Below are 25,797 nucleotides of genomic sequence, written 5' to 3' on the forward strand. Positions count from 1 at the left end.
TGTGTGTGTGTGTGTGTGTGTGTGTGTGTGTGTATTTTATGGACAAAGTCATGACCATGTAATCACTTGGGAAGCACCTAAATAGTTGTGAAATTAAAGAGTATGAAGTAGTCACTTTGTCATTAAATCATATAGTAGGGTTCTGTGGGGAACAAAACACCTTTCAGACTCAGGAAACCTTGAGATGGGGGATTAGTAATGGGCAGCGAACTCTAGATGTGGTATTCTATTAGCTATGATATATCATCCATAACACTATTCCCTGTCTGGAGTTTCTAGTTACTTTTGGTGTAAATAGAACCAATCATCATTCAGGAGTTTTCACACTTTTTAATAACTAATCTTAGAATACTCTCAGAATAGCTTAACTGCCGGTAACTCACTTATTTTAAAGGCAACATGAATTGTCAGGAGAGCCAAAGGATCCCAATTTGTTGACTTTCTCCCAGTGATGGCCCTGGATGATGAGACTCATGAATTGTATTCTTGTGGATACACAGCCACAAATCTGACCTGTTAAAGTATTCCACTATCCCTTTAGATATACTTTAGTCATAGCTAGTATTTTTCTGGATATTTTGGATCTGACACATTATAGGCCCTGCAAATGCTGATTGACTGGACTTACTAACTTAATCCTAGACTAATGTTAGGAAGGATCTCATGGGAACCCAGATTTCCTTGGACTAGAGAAAGGGAAATGCAACTGAAATGTTCATTTAAAGGAACTCAGAGGCATTGATGATGAAGAAGATATGGGATCTTAGATATTGCCACAGAAGTCTTAGCTTTAATCATGTACTCATTACTAAATAAATATATAATTATCAAAGTATGATGGAGTTGATGTTTTGTATATTTCTTTTCTTTTGTTAACCTAAAGAAGAGAATAGTTACATCCACTCAATAAACATTTAGTGAGTAACTATCATGCACAAGGTCTTGGGTGATTTGGGACAAATTACTTAACCTCTCTGGGCCTTAGTAGTTCCCACATCTGTAAAAGGAGAAGACTGGAATACATAGCCTCTAAGGGCCCTTACAGCTCTAAATCTTTTTAATTAATTTTTCAATGAACAAAAATTAATTTTCTCTCACCCCCACCATTGAGAAAAGAAAGACAAGAAGAAAGAGAGAGGAAAACAAAGAAAGAGAATAAATTCCTGTAACAGATATGCATAGCCAAGCAAAACAAATCCCTGCACTGTCCATGTCCAAAAAATATATGTCTCATTTTTTACCCTGAGTCTATCATTTCTCTGTCAGAAGGTATAAGTAGCATGCTTCATCATTGTTCCAGCTCTAACTCTATGATCCTATGAAGAAATCTGCAGCCTGGTCAGCTGTGGAGGAATGAAACATAAGATAGCTTTATAGCAAAATAGAGGCAGCTAGGTGGCTCAGTAGATAGAACATCAGGCCTGGAGTCAGGAACACCTGAGTCCAAATCTGGCCTCTGAAACTTACTAGTTGTATGACCCTGGACAAGTCACTTAATCTCTCTTTGTCTTGGAGGAAGCTCAGTGACTCAATGAATAGAGCTGGGTCTAGAGTCAGGAAGATTGGAGTTCAAATCTGGCCTTAGACACTCACTCACTAGCTGTGTGACCCTGAACAAGTCACTTAACCTCTATTTACTTTAATTTACTGAAGAAGGAACTGGCAAACCACTCCAGTATGTTTGCCAAGAAAATCCCAAATGGGGTCCCAAAGAGTTGGACATGAGTGAACAACTGAACAATGTAACAAAATATTAGAAGTGCTGTACGAGGTGCTGTTATAGTTCAGAAGAAGACGGAAACGGACAGTTGTAAAGGGTTCTTCATTCTTCATTCATGGAGGTGGAATTTGAGCTGGTCCTTGGCAAGGAGGCTGCTCCAGTTGTTCAGGGATGAGATAATGAGGGCATTGGAGTTAGAAAAAAAGGGCCAGCTGTCTAGTGAGAGACGTGGCTGTCTCACTGTTGGTAATTTGACCTATTAAACAATCAATTCTGACACATCCATAGAGTTAAGTGTGTTTTTATTAGTTTCTAATCCCAAATTGATGGAGATTGGGAAGGAAAAAAACACTTATTTTTAGGTTTAAAGGAAAAAAATAATGAAGTTTTCTGATTAATATCACCAACCATTTGACTGGGAAAATCAACAACAACTCTGCATTGTGTCTTTGTGGCAGCACAATTTCTAGTGCCCTACACTAGGAATGAACCAAAGTAATCTATTGCACACATTCAGATCAAATCCTTCAGAAAAAAAAAAGTATCATTCTGTCTCTTTAGATAGTTATATCAAATATTAATTTGCTACTTTTCTGGCATGTTTATATGCTTGCTTCCTAATAATGCAACATCCATCTTGACTGTTTGGGTGTTGCTTTATGAAACTTGTAATAAAAAATACCATATAATTCTATTGTCTCATAAAGAACAATTAGGTTGATGAATTCTGAATAAATTAACATGTTGTAATCTTCCATTATGAAAAACAGGCCATTATTTTCACTGTCTAGGGGGATAGTTTTGTAGCACTTATTTGTCTCTATTGTCATCCATTTGGTGTTAATAAAATTTTTAAAGTAAAGAAAGAAAACATCTGGCAAAATGATCATTCGTTTTTTCCTGCGGATTCAGAGCCAGCCCCTTCCAGTTCTTCAGAATCGTTTGTTTCCCATTCAAGACAGAGTTGATGTGCTTCTTCTCATATTTTATGTTTTAACACTCTAGGATATGAACAATAAGATAAGTAGTAGCTAATCTTTGACATACCTGATCTTTTTAGGACATTGTAACTAATCCAAAGTGTTTATCTTAGCTTTAGTTGCTAGCCTGGGATTCAGCAGCTGGTGCAATTGAATTTGAAACAATTATGCCACTTAGGCATAAATTAAATACCATGTAAACAGTACTGCCTTTGGGTTCTTTATTGTTTTTGTTCAGTCATGTCCAACTCTTCCTGACCCCATTTAGGGTTTTCCTGGCAAAGATACTGGAATAGTTTTGCATTTCCTTCTCCAGTTCATTTTTACAGATGATGTAACTGAGGCAAACAGGGTTAAGTGACTTGCGCAGGGTCACACAGCCTCTGTTTCAGGCCAGATTTGAACTTGGGAAGATGAGTCTTCTTCCCCCTAGGCCCGGCACCCTATACGCTGTGCCAGTGGGTTAATTATTAGCTTCATACCAAAATACCTCTTATTCTAGTGAAGCTCCATAGGTGAGCTTGGTGTTGCAAGAGCAGTTGTTCTGTGGGTCTTAGAAGGGAGGATCTCTGGCCCATTAATAAACTAATTGATTATTGATTGTTTCCCTTTCTATCCCTAAAACACCTTATCTTCTCTTCTCCCCAACCCCTCACCCCTGGTCATACCCAGGACCTTTCATGGCAAGTTATATTCATGATTTTTGGCCAAGTTCTTCTTAAACTATTTCTACTGAAGTGGAAAGTATCTCTCTCTTTACCTGGGAGAGAGTTCCACAGTGAAACAGTGACAGATGATGTATCTTCCGCTTAAACTCAATTTGAGGAAGCTACATAGAGCGCCTTAAAATAAAAAGATTAATTTTGAACACTTGATAGCAAAGTCATTGCTTACCAGTAGTACAGTCAACTTTATGTTATCCATGCCAATAAAGGGTAGTGGTGATGTGGAACCGTAAAACAAAGTGGTTAATACAAAAAATAATTTTCATTTGGAATTAGATACCATAAAATTCATTTTTCTTATATTTTCTTCATATATCTAGCATATATCTTTTCTACTTGACTTTTCCTTAGCCTACTATTAGGATTAGTTTGTATTCCCTAAGCACACTGTGAATGGAGATTGGGGAAATGGTCCAAAAAGTATGTTGCATGGCAACAGAGTAGTCCATTAAGCTAAAATTTAGGTTTTATGTAATTCACAAAATGATTACTAAAAAGTAACACAGGAAAAGTTCCTGGGTTATTGGGTCAGAGGACCTCTATGAATTTGGATAAGTCACTTTAATCTCTAGTTAGTTTAGAGTCTAAAGAAGAAAGCTGATAGCCTGATCTTTAAAAGGAAGGAATTTGACTAGGTGAGTTCTAAGAGCCTTATAGCCATGAAATATTATGATTCTGTGATCTTTGGCCTATATCTATATATACAGGGGTGTGTGTGTGTGTGTGTGTGTGTGTGTGTGTGTGTGTGTGTGTAGACAGAGCATTTATTAAGCGTTTACTTTGTGCCAAACACTATACTAAACTGTGGAAATACTACTACACCTACCATGACTGTGACTACAACAACTGCTACTACTACAGACTACTACTAATACATATAAATATATGATTTATTATATCCTATTAATTAAATATGTGAAAAAATATAATTTAAAAGGTTTTTATAAATATATATTTACATGTATTATATTTAGTTTTATATTTATGTTATATATCTCTATTTTATAAATATATATTTAAATATATATAAAGAAATAAAATAACTAATAAGAATTTTAAAAAGATTTAAGGTTTAATGTTTGCAAAGCACTTTACATATACATATATACATAGATAATATATGTATTATGTATATATGTATATTCTTTGGCCCTTGCATAACCCAGGAAGATTGGTGCTATTAATATCCTAATTTTAGAGATGGGAAAATTTAGACTGGGAGGAGTGAAAGTACCTGCCTAGCCCACACAGCTAGTAAGTGTCTGAGATGAAGTTTCAACTCAGACTTTCCTGACTATAGGCTCAGCCCTCCGTCCACAGAAAGTATCTAGCTGAATAACAACAAGGCAGACCCTACCATCTTCCATTCTTACAGGGGAAGGAAAAACATATGAGAGCTGAAAAGGGGGATTGAGGTAAAAGATACCTGAGCTAAGGTTGAGGTCTTTGGAGAGTTAGTCCAGGGGTGAGAGGTGAAGCATTGTTGGGATCCTTCTTAAAATGGTGGTCCCTGCAGAAGGAGTCACCAGTCAGAAGAACTGGCCTTCAGAGTAGAGGTTTCTCAAGGGTGGTGAGGGGGAGGAGGAACAGTTCCAAGAGTGTGGAGGCTCATCACCTCACACCTACACTCCTGAAATAGCCTGCTGGTCAGTCTTCCTGCCACAAGTCTTTTCCCTCCACCCCATCCTCCACTCAGCTGACGGAGATCTTCCTAAAGTGTGGGTCTAACTGTGTCACCTCCCTCCTCAGTAAATGCCAGTGGCTCTCTATCACCTCTAGGAGCAAATTTAAAATCTTCTATTTGGTTTTCAAAGTCCTTTATAATCTGCCCCTCTCCGCTACCTTTCCAGTATCCTTACAGACCCCTGCTCCCTACAAATACTCTTTAATCCCTCCTTCCTGTTCCTCAAACAAGACACTCCATTTTCTGACTCTAGGCATTTTGACTGGTTGTTTCCCCATGCCTGGAATGCTCTTTCTCTTCATCTCTACCTCCTGGCTTCCCTACTTTACTTCAAGTACTGGTTAAAATCCTGTCTTCTACAGGAAGCCTTTCCTGATCATTGTTAATTCTAGTGCCTTCCCTCTGTTGATGATTTCCAATTTATCCTGTGTATATCTTGGTTGTACTTAGTTGTTTGCATATTGTCTCTCTCATTAGATTGTGATTTCTTGAGAGTAGGAACTGTCTTTTGCTTTTTTTTTTTATCTCCAGCACTTAGCACAATGCCTGGCACATAGTGAGCATTTAATAAATGTTTATTGACTGACTGAGTCCAAGAGTTAGCAAAACAAAGCATAAGTTTTAAAATGTGTGTATCCCAGATGGGCAATTTATGAATTTTAAATGTTTTTTTGGGTATGAACAATGCTATAATTAGAACAATTCTGTGTCTATAGAAGCTGTTAGTTATATAGAAGGTAGCTGTTACACATTCTCATGGAAGGTTTTAGAAGAAAATTTAATTAGTGCGCACACAGTACATAGCACATAGAGAGGGGGTTTGGTGAGCATTGCTATAGGCCCTTCCAATGAACAGGTAGTAGGTACCACCTTCCACCCCCAAAACACACACACACACATATACTCTCTCTCTCTCTCACACACACACACACACACACTCACACACTCACACTCACACACAAGCTTTGCATGCCTGTGTTTATAAACAGGTTAGGGAGTTAAGTAATTATGATTTTATGCTCCCAAGAGGATTTCTCCATGGCCCATAATATATACCCTACTTACCAGCCATGCTACCTGAACTTTCACTTATAAAAGATCATTCTTTTGAATTAATCACTGCCCATCATGGTTGTTGCTTTTAAGCGTACTACCCATAGCTACAGAACATGTTAAACCACTAATGCCTTTGATAGCTAAAATGGGGGTTCTTAACCTCAGGTCCACTTGTTTTTTAAATATCTTGCTTGCACAAAATCAGAATTGCCCAGGAGACTCGGCATAAAAGAAGTCATCAAACAGATATATGATCTGAAAAGCAATGAAATAATGCTATTATATGTCAAGGTCTAAATTATCCTTTTAAATTTCCTGAAGTCTTATGTGAATAAACAGCATATTCTCTAACAAAAATAAATGAATGAATATTTTTATAATTGTATTTTAATAATCTTTATTTTTACGCATTTAAAAATATTGTTCTGAGAAGAAGTCCATAGAATTCATCAGGCTACCAAAGGGGTGTACATGACACACAGAGAGATTAAGAACCTCTGCTCTAGTGTGATGGAATTTTTCAGACTGTTTCTCCCATAATAGAAAGAATTAGGACGATATAAAAGCACTCGTTGACTTGTAAGAGATAGGGTGCTGAAAGAGGGGAGTGAAGAGTAGAAAATGGAGATGTGGGGAAAGAGGAAGGGAAAACCACATAATAATTTCATCCAGGGCTTGCCTTGTTCAACACACAGTTAATCAAGACCTGACTATATGTGCACCAATTAAACTGTCTTTAAAAAAATGTGTAACCGTTACCTTTCATATAACGAGCACCTTCTAAATTGGCATAGAATTGCTGTAATTATAGCCTTTGCTCATACCCCAAAACATTTTCAATTACTACATAAATCACCCGTCCAGATATAACACCCAGGCTCTAAAAATTTTGGTTTCTTTTTTCCTTCTGTTACGTGTACTTTATAGGTACAAAATTATGATAATTAGATATTAACTAGACATGAACTTCCTAGTGTTTCTAGAGCGTGATAGGAGGTAGAGAAGGGGGAGTTAGAGAATCCCCCAGTGGGACATTTTATTTAAAAATCCCTTTATTACAGTATATTGTAAATTTCTCACCATGTATGTAACTGGGAATTAAGGGACATAAAATGTTATAGAATAGGAAACTGTTATAGAATAGGAAAAAAACAATTCACACATCATATTTACTCTCTGATAGGCCTCCAATAATAAGATCAAGCAGAATCAATTATTTAGAACTGCATATATCTGTAATATAATTTAAACAGCAGGAAAGATTCCTGGAGACCATCCCCTATGACTTTTCATTCTGACTGGATGGCCCTCTTAGGTTCTTTCTCTTTATTGCCATCACTATGGGAAGCAATCAAATGGACTGGGTATAAAAAGAAATGATTCTTTTCCAGGAGAGCTATAATTTATCGTGAACATTGTTTACCCCAAGAGTTGTCTTTTGTTATCAAATGGACATTTGTTAGAGTTGGAAAGTATTTTCATTTAACAGTAAGACACATTAACAAACATGTTAAGAATGGTATTTGGCTTCTTAACTGCAGTTGATGAAAATCGTATTGGTGTATTCTCATTCCAGATTCACCAACCATCTATCCAAGTAAAGGAGACTTTACCTTGAAGATTTTGGGGGATAAAATTTAACATGTACAGGGCAAAAATGCTTACATTTTACAAGTAAAATATGAGGAGAAAATCTAATGAAAACCCTCGCACCATTATAATTTTCTTATGTTTTTTTTTCCTAATCAGTAACCCATATAGTCTGAATTTAGGCCATTATTAGTTCTGGTCTTCCTATGTACCTATATTATGACCTCTGTAATTAATCAAAATGAGTTTTCTATCTGTAACCTTTATTTTTCACACCTAAATAAGTTAATCAGTCACTTCTAAGGAGAAATCTGTTTGTTTATTTAACACAGATGCTAAGATTGGATTCCAAAATATAACCAGATGCTGAATTTCCGTGTTTTAGTTTATTGAAAGACCCTGATTAGCCTGTGGTCTTCTCTGCTGTGTATTCATTTACAATTAACTTAAGGGTTTATCTACACAAAACAGATTCATATGTTTAATACTTATCAGATGCATTTAAAGGTAGATAGTCAATATGAATAATTTAGAACAGAAAACTTTTTCCCTCCAAAGTAAGAGAACCTCAGAGTTGCAGAAGACCAGAGAACATATTACCACAGCCTATGCTTATTCTAGTCCAGGTGGGGAACCTTCAGCCTCAAGGCCACATGTGGCCCTCTAGGTCCTCAAGTGCAGCCCTTTGACTGAATCCAAACTTCACCGAACAAATCCTCTTAATAAAAGGATTTGTTCAGTAAAATTTGGACTCAGTCAAAAAGCTGTACCGAGGACCCTAGAAGGCCACATATGGCCTGGAGGCCACAAGTTCCCCATCCCTATAGTCCCTCCATATTTATATGTCATGTGATTTCATTAGTGTGTAGTCATAGACTGTAACTCCTCTGCGACTTAAGTAGAAAGTCCACTGGAGTTGGTCTGGTCACTCATTTGACAGCTGTGTGAATGATAGATTGGAAATTGGAAAGAAGTGAGGCAGGGACACTAATTAAGAGGCTACTACAATAGTCCAAGCAAGAGATATTGGGTATCTGGACTAGCATAGGAAGAAGTACCTTGAGTGGAATGGAGATATGCCAAAGATGTTGGGAAGGCAGAATTGATAACCCTTGACAAGTGTGTAGTATTCCAAATTTGACAAGTATACCATCTGTGCTTCTATCTGAGTCACTGATAAATATGCTAAATGGCCAAATCCCAAATATAGAACCCTTGAGGACTCCAACTAAGCTATCCCTCCAGATTAATATTAATGATTACTCTTTGGGTCTGTTGATTCAGCCAGTTCCAATCACCTATTTTCTCATCTTGTTTAAAATCATCAGTGGGGGAGAATTTGTTAAATCATTGGCTGACCTGTCAATCTAGTAACTGTGAAAACAAAAGAAATAATATTAGTTCATCATGAATATGTTCCTAATTAAGCCATGCTGGCCCTTAGTTATCTTTTTTAAAATGTCCACAAGCCATCCCTTTAGTGATTCTTTCAATAATTTTTCTATTATTCAAAGTCAAACTCATCAGTTTGAAGACGCTACTAATGTTTATTCTTTTTTAAAAAGTGATGTAACATTTGCTATGGCAGACAGCCAGTCAGTCCTTAAACATTTACTAAGTACTTTCTATATGCCAGGCACTGTACTAGGTAGTAGGGATTTAAAAAAAAATGAAATGACCCTTACCCTTAATAAATTCATATTCTTTTGGAGGATAAAATATGCATATCAGTTTTATCCCTTCTTTAATCTTCTCTTTGCCTCCAGCATATCATTAAAAAAAAAACCCATTGTATTATCCTTAGCATTTCTCAACAACCCGTATTCATTCTGAGCTTTATGACTCCTAACATTCTTTAAGGGCTATGTGATGTTTATATTCATCTTCCTTTATATATCCTTATTTCCAACTTCTTTACATATCTTTTAAAAAACTCTTTGGTCATTGAGCTCTCTGTGTCTTCACTCACAATCTTGAATAGCTCTGGTTTTTATTCCTCTTTGGAATAATTACTGTTTTTCGCTTCAGAATTTGATTCTTGAAGGCTTCCCATCCCTCTTGGACCAACTTTCTCTAGTAGAATTTTAAGATATGGAAAACTAACTATCTCTAAACTCTAAACTCTTGGAAATCTATTCTTCCAAAATCTAGTATAGAGGTCAAACTGTCCATTTTAACTGTCTTAAACTGAAATATAAGGTGCTCACTTTTTTCCCCCAAGTTTCCCAACATTTCTACTTTCATGACTAAATTATCCTTTTGGCTATTTTTTAAATTAAATTTTATTTTTTTTAAGTAACAAAATTTATTTTCTCTCTCCTTACCCCAGCGTTAAAGGAAAGAAAGAAAAATCCTTGTAATTTATGCATGTTCAGGTAACACAAATTACAACATTAGCCCTATTTAAAAAAAAAAAAGTCTCATTCTGAACCCTGAGTTCATCAACTCTCTGTCAGGAGGTGGGTCACATGCTTCCTCTTTAGTCTTGAAATCATGTTTGGTCATTATGTTGATGAGGGCTCTTACGACTTTCAGAACTGTTTTTATAGTATTATTATTGTATTAATTGTCCTCATTCAGCTTTCTTCACTCAATATACCAGTCTTTCTAGATTTTTCTGAAACTGTCCACTTCATTATTTTCAATAGCACAGTAGTATTCAGTTACATTCATATTCCTCAGTTTGTCTAGCCATTCCCCAGTTGGTGGGCACCCTCTTGGTTTTCAGTTATTTGCTACTACAAATAGAGTTGCTATAAATATTTTTGTACATGTGGGCCTTTGTCTTCTTTCTTGGATATGCCTGAGATAGAGACCTAGTAGTATTATTGCTGGGCCAAAGGGTAGGCATAATTTTGGGCATAATTCCAAATTTCTTTCCACAATGATTTGATCAATTCACCAGCAGTTCAATACTTTTTTTCCCATGGCACCTTCAACATTTGTCACTTTCCTTTTTTGTCAGCTTTGCCAATCTGATGGATTGAGGTAGAACCTCAGAGTATCTTTAATTTGCATTTTTCTGATTATCAGTGATTTTTAGCATTTTTTCATATGGATTATGATAGTTTGGATTTCTTTCTCTGAAAATGATCAGTTCATGGCCTTTGACCATTGATCAAATGAGTAATGGCCCTTGTTCTTATATCTTTAAATCAGTTCTCAATATTTCTTAGAAATGAAACCTTTATTAGAAGAACTTACTGCAAAAATCCCCTTCCCCCCATTACTGGTTTGATTTCTAATCTTAGATGCATTGGTGTTATTTGTGCAGAAGTTTTTAAATTCTGTGTAATCAGATTTGACCATTTTGTCTTCTGTGATCCTCTCTATCTCCTGTTTGTTCATGAACTCTTTCCTGTACATAGATCCAAAAGGTACTTTCTTCCATTCTTCTTTAATTTATTTATGTCATCCTTAATGTCTCGGTTATTTTTCAATTTGGAGCTTATCTTAATATTTGATGTGAGATGTTGTTCTATATCTAATTTCTGCCAGATTGCTTTCCAGTTTTCCTATTACTTTTTGTTGAGTAGTGAATTCTTACCCCAGTAGCTGGTTTTATCAAACACCAGACTATTAGGTTAATTAGCTTCTTTATGTTGTGTACCTATTTTCTTCTACTGATTGACCTTTCTATTTCTTTTTGTTGTTGTTTGGTAGTGTCTGACTCTGTGTGAGGTTTTCTTGGCAAAGGTACTGGAGGGTTTTACCATTTCCTTCTCCAGCTCATTTTACAAATGAAGAAGCTGAAGCAAACAAGGTTGAGGGACTTGCCCAGGATCACCCAGCTAGTAAGCTTCTGAAGCCAGATTTGAAATCAGGAAGATGATTTTTCCTGACTCCAGTACTGGCACTCTATCCACTGTACCATCTAGTTGCCCTTCTTTGTTTATTAATCAGTATCAAATAATTTCGATAATTTCTGTTTTGTAGTTTGAGATGTGATACTGCTAAGTCTTCTTTCCTACCCTTTTTTTTCCCATTATTTCCTGATTTCTTCTTAATGGTCAGAATTAGGTGGGAAATAATGTCCTCTCTGTTTCATCTGTGAATGAATGAATGAATGAATGAAATTACCATTAAAGCAAGTCAAGAATTTATTTCTGGAAAAAGTGAATTATATCAGATGTCCATACAACTATAGTTTCCCATCACACTATATTATGCCTCTTTGCCAGGTTCATGATTTGTTTTTACCAACTTATATCTCCTTTTGGACAAATTGGTCTTTGTTTTGCCCTCACTACAATATTTTTTCTGTCATTTCCTTCTATTGCTCATGGCCCAAATATTCTTTAGGGTGCCTTTATTTGTACTCTACCTGGATTTCCTTAAGTGAATATGCATTCTTAATATGCTAATCTACTACCTTTTGCCTAGTCTACTCTTACTGAGTAAAGTATATCCTTCTATGGATATTATTTACTGGCATCTCACATCTAAACAGAATTTTGAAGTTTGCCAAGTCCTTCCCTCACAACCAATTTTTTTTTTGAGGAATTTATTTTTATTTAACTATGCTGAAAATAGGAAAGAAGGAACGGTGGAGAGGCATAACAGAGGCCGCCACCTCTTTGCCCACCTCAGCTGAACCTCCTTCCCTTAAACCTCCCTATTTACAGGTTGCCATCATCCTGAATAGAACTGCTGCTTTAGCTTGAGGGCTCTAAGTCTGATGGAAGGGCTAGATCACAGCAACCTTTTGAAATGGGTAGCACAAGTCTCTTGGCTTCAGGTTTTTATATGTAAAGTGAAAAAGTTGTATTAGATGAGGAAGCTGAGTGGTTAATTGATTGATTGGGAGTCACACCACCAGTAATCTGAAGCAGGATTCAAACATAGGTCTCATGGTATCAAATTCTGTACTCCAGATGCTATGATATACTGCCTGAGTTCTATTTTGCCAAGCTTCATTTATACCTCTGAGGTCATTTTCCCCTCAGGATTAGTATATTTAATACACTTTATTTATTACCCATACCTCATCCAATTACATTTAGACACCTGAGGTCATGGAGTCTGTTTCTAGTTCCTTCTTGGTTGCTGTCTCTCATGAATTACTAATCCTCTCCACTGATCTTTATGGTATCTAGTTTGAAAGTTATATAGAGCCATCTTTCTCCCTCCTCTTTCACTTCTATTTGGGTTTGGCTTGAGTTATCTGGATTATTTGCTGATTTTTTTTTTGGCTTCATTATTGTAAATCATCATCTTTGAGACTTGTTCAAGAATAATTGAGAATTTCTTAGTAAAGTGAATAGCAGAGGCATTTTTTGCAAGCGTTAATTATCATACTGAATAGTCTGATAGGATTAAGAGTGACAGACCAATCCATAGTGTTATGAAAAATTAATCTGGGGACGTACGTTGTCAAGAACATAGTCTGCTAGAATTACTGAATGAATGTGTGAAAGAGTGTATTCCATTTAAAATGCTTTTCTGTTTAATGGCACAGAATTCAATAAAATTCAATAACTATGTAATTACATGACTGCTATGTACAAAATAAACCAAGCTAGGCTGGGGAAATGCAATGATAAATAAGTTATGGTACCTGCCTTCAAATAGCTATGCTATAAGGTAGGGAAGGGCCCACCTTCTTTGTATTAACAAATTTATTTTTTGCTGGACCAGTGATTTTATCAGTGTAGGGAACTTCTGATGAAGTAACTCAGTCTATCAATACAGATCAGCACCTTCTCTGCCACTTATAGTCATAGAGAGTTGCCTGACTACAAAGGCAGCTCTTGGGTCTACACCATGTCACCATTCTGTCTAGCTGAGCAGTTGATCATTAACTTTGTAAATCAATTACTCTACCATTTCAATTCTACATACACCAGCCAATGGGAAAGGTCATCTTAGATGCAACATCTCATTTCCTGATATTTCGGGATAAATGGATATTAACTGACTTGTTCTTCAGCATACAGGAAGTACACTAGATTATGGTTGACTAGAAGAAGATAGAGTTAACATTAATAAGTGAGAATAATGTTGGTAGCAATCCTGAGAGATAGATGCTATTATTATCCCCATTTTATAGATAAGGAACCTGAAGTAGGAAGAGGTTAACTGACTTGCTAGTAAAGTGTCCCAGGTATGATTTGAATTCAGGTCCTGGTCTTCCTGACTCAAGGTCAGTACTCTATCCACTGAATCATTTAGCTGTAAGATATTTCTAGACAAAGTTACACACACACAGCAAGTGAAATCTTTTCATTGGACCTAAGCAGTTATTGTGCCATTTGTTTTCCATTTTTAACACATGCTACTTGCATTATAGATTGTCTTTTAGTAAAATGTGCTCTGTCCCTTTGTCTAGTTTGTAGAGTTGATGAGATTAGGGATCACATCTTTGTATCTTAAATATTTCTTTGTTTCACAGCACTCTTTGCTTGGTACATAGAACAGTCTGTTAATTTTTATAATTTGATTTTGTTTTCCATGGAGTCCTAAGGAGACTAATTTTTATTTGTGTTTGCCCAAATGAAAGTGATTCTATGGATTTTTGTTGTGGTGGAATCAGTGCTTTTCCTGTTTAGCTTGTAAGTCAATTAAAAAACAAAAAGGGGGATATTTTCTCATGCTGCACTCAAATGACAGCCAAGAAAATTATCACCTTAAAAATAGCCACCTAACCCACGTGTAAACTACGTATTGTGATTATTGAGATTTATAGTAATAACAACTAAGGATTCTACTTAATAGAATCAGTTCCTCTGATTGGTTTCTCCTTCTCCTGAACTATTATAAAACTTTAGCTATGCTTTATTTACTTTCACTCTCCTCACTGGCTACTTCCTCCTCTTTTAGCCCTCCCTGTTCTAGAACTAGGAACCATGATCAAGTCAACTTGTCGATCCAGTCATTGTTTCTGGATGAAGTTTTTCTTTCCCATTGGAATGCAAGCTCCTTGAGGGTAGAAACTGATTTTTGTAAGTCTCTCTCCAGCTTAGCACAGTGCTTGGCTAGCAGGGAAGCACAATAAATGTTTCCCTCTGCCCACCCTCCCCACCCCCCATTTAACTAACCTCTATAAATTCAGACGGGTAAGGTAGGTATATTAGAGAGCTTTGAGTGCTTGGGAATAACAAATGGTATTTTAGAGACTCAGTGAAAGTTGAGTATTTGTGAGCAGACGGCCACATTCTGGTATTGTAACATTCTTTATGTGAATTGTTTTCAATGTAGATCTCTTCAAATACTTCACAGTTGGGTAGTCCTGAGCCAGTGAAACGCTGTGGGAAGTCAGCACTCTTCCAACTGGCAGAGGTGAGTTTCCAGATAGCTTTTAATCTGAAAGTTAATGAAAAGTTTAATCATTTAAAAAAAACCTTCTTAAATATACTCATCAATTCTCAACAGTAGCAATGATAGACTGTTTTCAGCAATTAGATTATATATACCATAGTGTTTGAAGTTAAGGTTAAACATAAGGGAAAAAAATTCTGGTGATGAAATCTGTTAAACATTGGAAGAGGGAGATTGCACAATCTCTTTCCCAGGACGTTTTAAAGAATAGAATAGTTTCTCATTTTCTGAACTGGTTTATGCATATCCAGCATGAGGGCAGAGGGATGGAATAGGTCATTTGCACAGTTTCTGATTGTAGTATTAGTACAAAAGGCTTGGTCAGTTCCACTTTCAAAGTAGTTTTTTTTTTAAACAAATAATGATTCATCAACATGATATAGGAAATCTTATTTATACTACTCTCAGACATCACATACTGAATGCATTAGTTGAGTGCGGACATATGTCATGCCTTACTGTATGACTTTTGTGGAGGTTGTGGGCCAAAAGGTATTGTGGCCATAGAGGCGTGGGCCAAGCAGGCATCATGTTTCTCTTGTTCATGATATGACTATTCCCCCCTCAAGAGTTATAGTTTTTAAGAGCAATATATATCAGATATTATCTACTTTTTCGTCTTCATTTTATCAATAACAAACTGAGACCCAGAGATATTAAGTGACTTGTCAGCAATCACACAGATAGTACTTGCAGAGGTGGGATTCAGATCTAGGCTGTCGTATTTTTCTGCTACAGGCACTAGGAAGCAGAGTGGAGAGAGCTTGGATTCAAGTCAGGAAGACCTGTGTTCTGGTCCATCTTTAGATACTTCCTAGCTATGTGACCTTGGATAAGTCACTTAACCTCTGTATGCTTCAATTTCTTCAAATGTAAAAATGGGGATAATAATAGCACCTAATTCCCAGGGTTGTCAAGAGGATCAGATGAGATAATATTTATAAAGTGCTTAGCACAGTGCCAGGCACATAATTTTATTCTATTTTTTTCCAAGAGATTGGATAATTAGCATTCATATAGCCTTTAGTGTTTGCAAAGTGCTTTACACAGGTTATATTATTTGAACCTCATAACAACCTTCCTCACTTTTCTAAGTAGGTGCTATAATTATCCCCATTTTACAGATGAGGAAGCTGAGGCCAAAAGGAGTAAGTGACTTACCTAGGTTGACATATACCAAGATTCTTTGGTTCCAGGCTGACAGAGGAGAATATTTTCCTTTTTATTGGAATGAAAAGATAAGAGAGGCACAAAATAGAAAGTAGGAGGATAGGATTTCTAAAGGGATCTCAGCAATCATCTAGCCCAGTCCCTTCATTTTACAAAGGAAAGAACCAAGGCTTTAAATAACTTTCCTAAGGTTGCTTGGGTAAGATAGTGAGTCTCAGAGTCAGGATTTGAATCTAGACCATGGGTGGGGAACCTGTGGCCTCAAGACCACATGTAGCCCTTCAGGTCTTTGGGTGTGACCTTTTGACTGAGTCTAAGTTTTACAGAACAAATCCTTTTATTAAGGGGATTTGTTTGGTGAAGTTTGAATTCAGTCAAAGGGCCGAACTTGAGGACCTAGAGGGCGACATGTGACCTCAAAGCCCCAAGTTCCCCACCTCTGACTAGACCTTCCATCTCCAAGCCTAGCCAATCGTGCTGCCATACCTGACACCTCACTTCTGAACCCCATCTTTATGACTGCTGTTGTATAAGTAAAATGGCCCTTTGGGAAAGACTGTAGAACTTAGAACATAATGCTGTTGGCTTCCTTCTCCTCATTGAATACATAGACTGTCATTTAGAGTGACTTTTAGAAAAGTGGATTATCATAAATTCACAATTCTTTTCTTTACTCTTAGGCAAGGCAGTTACCATCAATAGACCTCAGTTTTCTCATCTATGAAATAAGGATAATAACTTGCACGGCCTACCTCCCAGGATTGTTGTGAGGATAAAGTAGGAGATATAGATATATACATACATACATAGTGTGTGTATATACACACATATAGATGACTGTATATACATATACATACATATATACACACATACATACACACACTTATATGCATTATTATTTGTAGAAATAGTATCATTTGCTGTGGCTGAATAACTTTTACCACCAAATATACAAGGTGTCCCCAAAAGTCTTATTATAGTTTTAAGCTTTAAAAGCATAAAGCTATACTAAGACTTTTAGGACACTGCATATATTTATACATACACAAATACATGCCTGCACATGCACATATATATGTACATGTCTATCTATATGCAGATACATGGTATATAATATTTAAAGTTAACATTAAATAAATACCAAGTAGCCAAAAAAAAGTCCAAAAACTGCATTATCTCAGCCATCAGTGTCAAATATTCTTTTTTCACAACAAAATGAACCCTGAGTTGTATCTTTCAGTGGTGTGATAAAGAGGCTAATTTGCTTTTGTAGTGCCTTGTCCTGGAATAGCAAATGGGCAAAAAAGTTATTTCTTATGAAATTATAATTCATGCTAAATCAATCAATCATTCTTTAACTTTGTAGGGAATGAGTCCCAAATATGAAACAGATGCCAAGTCTTGGCAGATTTTTGAATTCTTTTATCACAGTGGGGGGATTCTTCTGTCACGTGGAGAGATTCAGTAATTGCAATTACTGAAACAAATTCATTACAAGTATGTAGGAATAGGGACTAGACATGTGATTTCATTGGTATAGGGAGCTCCAAGGTGAAGAAAACCCTTTTATTAGTGCAACTTATGGTCTTAGTGTGTTGCCTAGGGTACTAAGTGGTTAAGTGATGTGCCCAGTGTCCCATAGCCAGTATATGGCATTCAGAAGCAGGACCTTGGACTCAGATCTTTCTGATTTCAAGGCTGTATCTTTATATAGTACACCATGTCACAAGTATGTGAAATGCATTTATTTTGAATCTTTGTGCCTTTTCATTTGGTTTAAAAAATATGCTTATGGAGAAACTAGACATGCCCAGAAATAAGGATTTCCCAAGAAATCACTCTTACAATCTCACATAGAAGATGTTCCAAAAGTCTTAGTATAAGTTTAGTCAGTCAGTAAACTAGCATTTATTGTTGTTAAGTCATTTCAGTCATGTCTGACTCTCCATGACCCCATTTGGGGTTTTCTTGACAAAGATAGTGGGATGGTTTGCCATTTCCTTCTCCAGCTCATTTCACAGATAAGGAAAATGAGGCACACAGGGTTAAATGACTTGCCCAGGGTCATATAGCTAGTAAATGTCTGAGGCCACAGGAAGATGATTTTCCTGACTTCAGGCCTGGCACTCTATCCACTGTACCAACTACCCCAGCAAGTATTAAGCACCTACTGTGTGCCAGGCATTGTGCTAAGTTCCAAAGAGAAGGCAAAACAAACAAGTAGCTCCTGCTTTCAAGGAGCTCACAGTCAAATGGAAGAGACAACATTCTAACAACCACATACAAACGATATATACAGGATAAATTATTAAATTTAAATATTAAGGCTTCAAACCATGTGAAAAGTTTTTGGATATCCTGCATAAGTATACCATTGCAACAATGTTATAATATTTGTGGAATATGAATTTTGGTATACCAAACTGTTAACTAGTATGTTTCATGTTAACTGAAAACACATTCACTATTATGTGAGCCAACTCTAAATAATCATCAATAGAAAAAGTCCTCAGTGTTTCTTAGCTTAGGGAGTACTTGATCCTTATACTGTTCCCTATCAAGATACAGGACAGTGAGGGGTGCCATAGTGCACAGAGCTCTGGGCCTTAAGTCAGGAAGACTCCTTTTCTTGATTTCAAATCTGGCCTTAGACACTTATTAGCTGCATGAACCTGGGTAAATCACCTACCCCTTTTTGCCTCAGTTTCCTCATCTGTAAAATGAGCTGGAGAAGGAAATGGCAAACCACTCCAGTATCTTTGCCAAGGAAACCCCAAATGGGGTCACGAAGAGATGGACATGACTGAAACAACTGAATGACAACATCACAATACAGAATTAAAACTCCACGAGTTTGGAATTTCCTGTTACTGCATACAATTTGTGTTATAGTTGCCGCTTTTATAACTGCATGCATATGTATGACACATTTTTAATGGGTCATGATAAGCTTTAACATTTTAAGTTTAGCAATAAAATACATTTTTACTTTTAATATGATATGTAAGATAAAACTACAATGGAGTATGCCTATTGGAACTGGAACAAAAACCATTAAAATTTTCAGTTTTGCTCTGTCTTCAAAAAATTTTCATTGACATTTTCTCTAGCATATCTTTCTACATACTGGAGAATGTTAATACCACATTTTATCACCTAGTAAGCTGTAACATGTGGTCGGCAGTACCTAAGGAAAATTATCACCTGGCCAAAGAGAAGATTCTGTTACACAACATCTGTGACTTAGTATTTAAAACTCTACAGAATCTGGCTTTCTAGTTTTGTTTCATATTATTTGCCTTTCTGCACTCTTCATTCCAGTCAAACTGGCCTGCTAGCTGTTCTTCATCTTGAAACCCCATCTCCTACTTCTGTTCCATTCACAAGTCATTTTCTGTTTGGAACATTCTTCCTTCTCATCTCCACCTGGTAAAATCTCTTAACTTCCTTCAACACATACTACTTGGTAGGGAAAACAGAAGCCTTTATGATTCCCCTTAGCTATTACTAACCTCTGCCTCTTGTAATTGCATTTATTAACTAATGCATATATGTCAGCCAACTAGCATTTATTAAACACCAATTATCTACATGGAGAGGAGACTGTGTTAAGTGCTTCTTGAGGGAAGGGGCCAGTTGATTTTGTCTTTTTATCCCAGCGACTAACATAGCACTTTGCAGATAACAGGTGCTTAAGAAATGTTTGTCAAATTTCTTGAATTTGATTGGTGGAGTGTGTTAAAGGTAGAACTTTTTTTTTCTGCAAGTGTCTAAGACTGACAGCCTTGTAACATAGTTGATAACACTGGGTTTAGAAATGACGGCACTCTTGAAATTGGATGTTATGAAAATACTGACAGGCAAATACACTGCAAAAAATCAATAGATGGTCATTGGCACATCTACTATGTGAAAAGTACTGTGTTAGGTAGTGGAAGAGTGGAAGATTCAATCCCTGCTTTGAGCTGGTAAGCTAGTTGGGTAGACGAGGTCTAAAGAAGTTAAATAACAATATGTTTCTGTATTTTCATACTTCTGTGGGGAAGAGGAAAGGAGGGCAGAAACATTTATTATGTACCTACTATGTGCCAAGCACTTTACAAATATTCTCATTTGATCCTCACAACAACTCTGGAAGGTAGATGCTATTATTATCCTCATTTTACAATTGAAGAAACTGAGGCAGACAGAGATCAAATGATTTGTCCAAGGTAACACAACTAGTAAGTGCCTAAGCCAGGATTTGAACTTAGGAATTCCTGACTCTGATGCCAGTGCTCTATTCACATGACTGCCTCAACTGTGGCAATATAATTTTATCATAGTTGTAACTCCTTCCACTCAATCAATCAAGTATTTATTAAACACCATGGTTGGTGCTGGGAATACAAATGAAATAAATGAAACAGTCCCTACTCTGAAGAAGCTAGTTTACCAGATAAGGCAGCCAATACATGCTCTCTCATTCTTTCTGACACTCATCCATGTCCTCCCATAAATACTTCACAAGGGATCCACCAAAATTGCTAGGAAATTTCCAGTGCAATGTTTTAACATGAGACAGGTAACTGGTACAGGATGTGGGTTATCCAGACATTTAAGTCTTGGATGTATCTCTGCTGACATCCTTAATGATAATTTTTCTGCTCAGTTCTTCAGTGATAATATTGCAACCTATTCACATTCCATGTACTTCTCCATTGCTCTTTGACCCTCACCATTATTCCTTTGGAGACCATGGTATTCGGAGAATCAGATATATACAGCATTGCCGGAATAGTGGTATTTTTAAAAAATGGTTCATTATCTCAAGGAGAAACATGGGCTCATTAAAAATAAGTGCACAATTTCACAAAGACAGTATGCTGGTTCATAGTGAATTCTGCTGGCTATCCTGGCTTATAGAGGAAAGCCTGCTTTTCTCTTCATGTTCATTGCCAGTCCCCATATAACAACAATACAACAATACCAACAACAGCTAGCATTTATGTGCTGCTTAAAAGTCTTCAGAGAGCTTTACAAATTTTATCTCATTTTCTACTCAAATAAATGCCAGCCTTGAAACACAAGAAGTATCAGGATCAAGACAGTGCGTGATTAATTGCTAAATGAGTGTGATGGACAATGAATTACTAACACCTTAGAAGACAGAGACAACAGTGAGCCTGATAAGGGACTGAACTGGATTACTAGCCACAGAAAAGAACAAACTTGAAAGAAATTATTTAAAAAAAAAGAATTGAAAGAATTTAATTGCTAATTGAATGTGAGAGGAGGTATAAAAGAAAGAATAAAAAATGATTCTCCAGATTTGGAGCCTAGGTGATAGGGAGAGATAATGACGGTTCAATGAACAGAAATAGGGAAGTCAGGAAGGGGAATGAGTTTTGGTAGAGGAAGATCAGGAGTTCCCTTTTAGAAACTTTGAGTTTAAGACACAAACTCAATATCCAAGTGCCACATCAGCTACAAAGCTAGAGGAAAGTCAGCTACCAATGTAGATTTATTAGTCATCATAATTGAAATCATGGTTATAGGTATGCCAGTGGAGAATTTGTGAACATTAGAAAGAGGGATAGAGTTCAGTGTGAACCAGCGTGTGTTCATTAAGAACATGACAGAGAGACTAGCTGCATTTCCTTTTTTATGGTCTGTGTTTATTAGACTAAATCAGATGGATGCTGTAGTCATAATAAACTCGGATTCCAGCATAACATCTGAATAAGTCTCTCACAATGGCCATTTGGGCAAGATGGAGAAAAGTCTATCAGATGATAGTACAGTTAGATTGGTTTGGAACTGAGCAAAAAACTAGGACACCCCCCCACCCGAAGTTCGATATACCATGTAAAACATAAAAGAGCCCTAAGTGAGTTTGATTATTGAAGATAACTTGGAGAGAGATAGAATGATCGAGTCAACAAGATCCCAGAGGATGTAGTAAAGTACTCAGTTGAGAACACCTGTGTTAAGTATTGGCTTTCTTTTCAAAAAAAAAGATTAGAAAAAATAGGATAGCTGTGCAATAGAATTACCAGGTTTAGTGTCTGGTAGCTTTTTTATTTATTGTATTTTTACTGGGGGTAGGGGTAACTTTCCTCTCAAATTCGGAGATTAGTTTTTATTGAAATGAATTAGAGGACAGCTGTGATGTTAAATTCCTCCAGAATTGCTTTTTTTTTAAAGGAGATTATTGATCCATTTGGTTTCATGTTAGTCAAGGAGAATGCAAAAGTTATAGTTCATTAGATATCTATAATAGACGAACAGTAAGTATTTTTCCCCCCAGTGGCTATTGTTTGTTTTTAGAATCAGATATTTTAAAAAAACAATTTTAGTTTAAAATCATGTAAATGGGTAGGAAAGAAGTAATGTATATTAATGACTCTATAAATAAAATCTTATGGAAAACCATGACTCATTTCTGGAATAAATGTGGTTACAATGTAGTCACAGTGCATGAAATATTTAAAAATTTTCTGAATAAATTCTGCTTGACTGATCAATCCAGTCACTTCAGCAAACTATACAATGTGAATTCAGCAAGTTCTACCTGCCATTACCAGGACCTCAGTTTATATATTTTTTTCCTTATGTGTATGCATATGTATTTTTCATGTTCATTGTCTTAATTTCCCCTTCAGATTATCATTTTGTCAAGTATAGAAATAATCTGCCTCCCTATCTTCCCAAAGCACCTACAACACTGTTCTGTTTAGATAATGCATAATACACAACTGTTAGCATATTACAAATATTATTACAAATATATTAGCTCCACTCCCTCCACCTACACTTGTCTTTGTAACCTGAAGTATCAGCCTCAGAGGCTGTCTTCTCACTACTCCTGTAAAAGTGGCGCTCAGGAACCACTGCTTAATGCGCTTCCCATTGATTATGAGCCAGAATTATTTTTTAGAAAAAGTACTAAGCAGGTATAACAAGGACAGTTGTTATAGGCACAGTCCTTCCAGACCAGGAACATACTCCTTGCACACACAAGGGAATCCATAAGGGATGTGCTGGAGCCATCTTGAACTAGCTTGCAAAAGCTGAAAAATTTTCAACGTGGGAATTTATTCCTTGGAATTTGGCAAATGCGCTACAAACCAGAGCTTGATTTATTGTTTTATTGATTTTCTAGACTTAAGAAAGTAATGAGAAAGAGTCAATAATGTGGGAATGTCTGTGTACTTTTTCTTTCCTGGGGAGCCAGTTCTTAAACATTTACCAGTACACTGTTGTTATGGATAATAGATCATATGATCAGAGCTAGAAGTAGCCTGGAGTTATCTAGTCTGTCTCCCTCATTTTACAGTTGAGGAAACTAACACCTGTAGAGGTTAAGTGACTTGACCAAGGTCACAAAGCTGGGATGTAAGCTTTCAGACACAGAATTTGAACTCAGGTCTCCTTACTCCTGAGCCAGCACTTTTACCACTTTGTGCCTTTTAGACTAGGTAGGGTTGAGGGGCAGAGGTGGCATTTACTTGAAAATATATCATTGGAGAAGGGAGGTATTATGTAACTTTTCACATAAGTTTTTGAAATCTTTCAAACCCCAGAAATGTTCACTAACCTCTTGAAACATTTTAGCTCCTAGGATATCTGACATTCAACTACATACCATTTTGTGAGAATTAACATAATAACCTATTTTAAAATAGGTTATATAAACTCTAGGAAGTGGCATTATGCAAGAAAGATAACAACCTTCCTCTCCCAAGTCTTATGGAAACATTGTAACTATGTTTTCTTTCATTAGTTTTAGACTGAAAAGTAGACTACTCAATTATTTAGGGAGCCCAAATGAAGGCATCCTTATTCCTTGAAGATGTTACATTTGAAAAAAACCCAAAAAACTAAAAATTATCTTTTATAAAAAAGAAAGATATTTTTATGATCTTATTAACTATATTTTATTGTTTTCAGATGTGATCTTAACACTGGTATATATTATTATTTTGGTTTTATTTAGATGTAAGAGAAATGCACATCATGAAAAATACTGCTAAGTGTTACCTAGAGGCTAGGCCTACTCTTTAATTGATACCTGTTTGAGTAGGAAGACAAACTCCTGAAAAAGATTGTGAACAGGACCTTTGCCTCAAAACCTCTTTGAATAAAAAAGAGGGGAGTTTTCCAAATAAACACCCCTGATGAGCAATCAGTAAGTTATTCTTGTTCACAGACAAAAGCCTCTTAATTATTTGTTACTGGGTCAAGTTTCTATCCTGCCCTATTTTTAATCCAGCTAGCTTCATTGAAATATACAATAAAGGACTTTTCAGTCAAGATATTGGAGAATAATTTAGATGGGAGCCAGAAAACAAAAAAAGAAACCAGCAAAAGGAAACATCGAGGAAAATTAAAATGATCAAATGATCATGCAAAAAACAAACATACTCTCTAAAAATATACTACCAAAAATACTATACAACACATCTAGTGTAGTAGAAGCAATACAAACAGAAAAGAGAATATGGCAGAATATCTGCAGAAACAAAAGAAATTAAGCAAGAATTAACATTGGTTAACAAAAACAATTTAAAAAACAAAGTAAGATCTTGACAAAAAGTTTTGTTTTTTTTTTAATCATGGGAAGAACTTTACCTGGAATTTAGAAAGAGGCAAAACAGTCAAGTCAGTATGCATTCATTAAATACTTCCTGTGTGCTAGGCACTATTCTAATGAAAAGAAAAGCTAAAAAACAGCCCCTGCCCTCAAGGAATTTATAGTCTAATGGGAAAAAATGTGCACACAACTATGTGCAAACAAGATATATACAAGTTAAATTGGGAATGACCTTAGAAGGAAGGCCCTAAGATTAAAGAGGAACAGGAAAGGCTTCTTGTAGAAAATGGGACTTACTTGATGAAAGGCAAGGAAATCAAGAGGCAGAGATGAGGTTTAAGAAAGTTTTAGGGATAGGTAAGAGCCACTGGAAAAAATAAGGAATATTAAGGGGGCCAGTCCATGGTCACTAGATCTCAAAGTAAGTTGAGAGGTGTAAATTGTGTGAGATGACTGAAAAGGTAGGAAGGGTCCAGGTTAACAAAGGGCTTTAAAAAGCTTTTCCTCACACTAGGGTGGTGTTGATTTGTTACAGACATGGCTTCTGGGAGGCCAGACATCTGACCTTCAAGGATAGGTACATGAAAAAAAATCCAGGAGGCAATGATTTTTTTAGATGAGATAAATATTGAGACTATAATAGAAAATTAGAAATAATATATAGAACAAACAATAGACAACAGTATTGTAGATAATGATATCTAACATTTATATAGCGCTTACTATGTACCAGATACTGTTCTAAGTGCTTTACAATTATTAACTCATTTGATTGAGAGGTGGGTGCTGTTACTATCCCTGTTTTACAGAGGAAGAAACTGAGACAAACAGAAGTTAAGTGACTTGCCTAAGATCACACAGCTAGCAAACATCTGAGGCTGGATTTGAAATCAGGTCTTCCGTATTCCTGGCCCAGCTATACCACTTTGTTGCTGTCTCTTGTTATTTAGTCATGTCCAACTCTTTGTGACCCTATTTAG

General features: G+C 36.3%; 1 protein-coding gene across 1 annotated transcript in view; it reads left to right on the forward strand.

The window, feature by feature from the left end:
• The window catches only part of BBX (BBX, HMG-box containing), a 348,489-nt gene that overhangs the window by 263,524 nt on the left and 59,168 nt on the right, over positions 1 to 25,797 (forward strand). Inside the window, exon 10 of the mRNA XM_027867261.1 lies at positions 14,953 to 15,033. Within this exon, the coding sequence (XP_027723062.1) occupies positions 14,953 to 15,033 (81 nt within the window). The remainder of the gene's footprint in view (positions 1 to 14,952; positions 15,034 to 25,797) is intronic.

Source organism: Vombatus ursinus, unplaced genomic scaffold (genome assembly GCF_900497805.2).
Source record: "Vombatus ursinus unplaced genomic scaffold, bare-nosed wombat genome assembly UNPS02001419.1, whole genome shotgun sequence".
Classification (NCBI taxonomy): Eukaryota; Metazoa; Chordata; class Mammalia; order Diprotodontia; family Vombatidae; genus Vombatus; species Vombatus ursinus.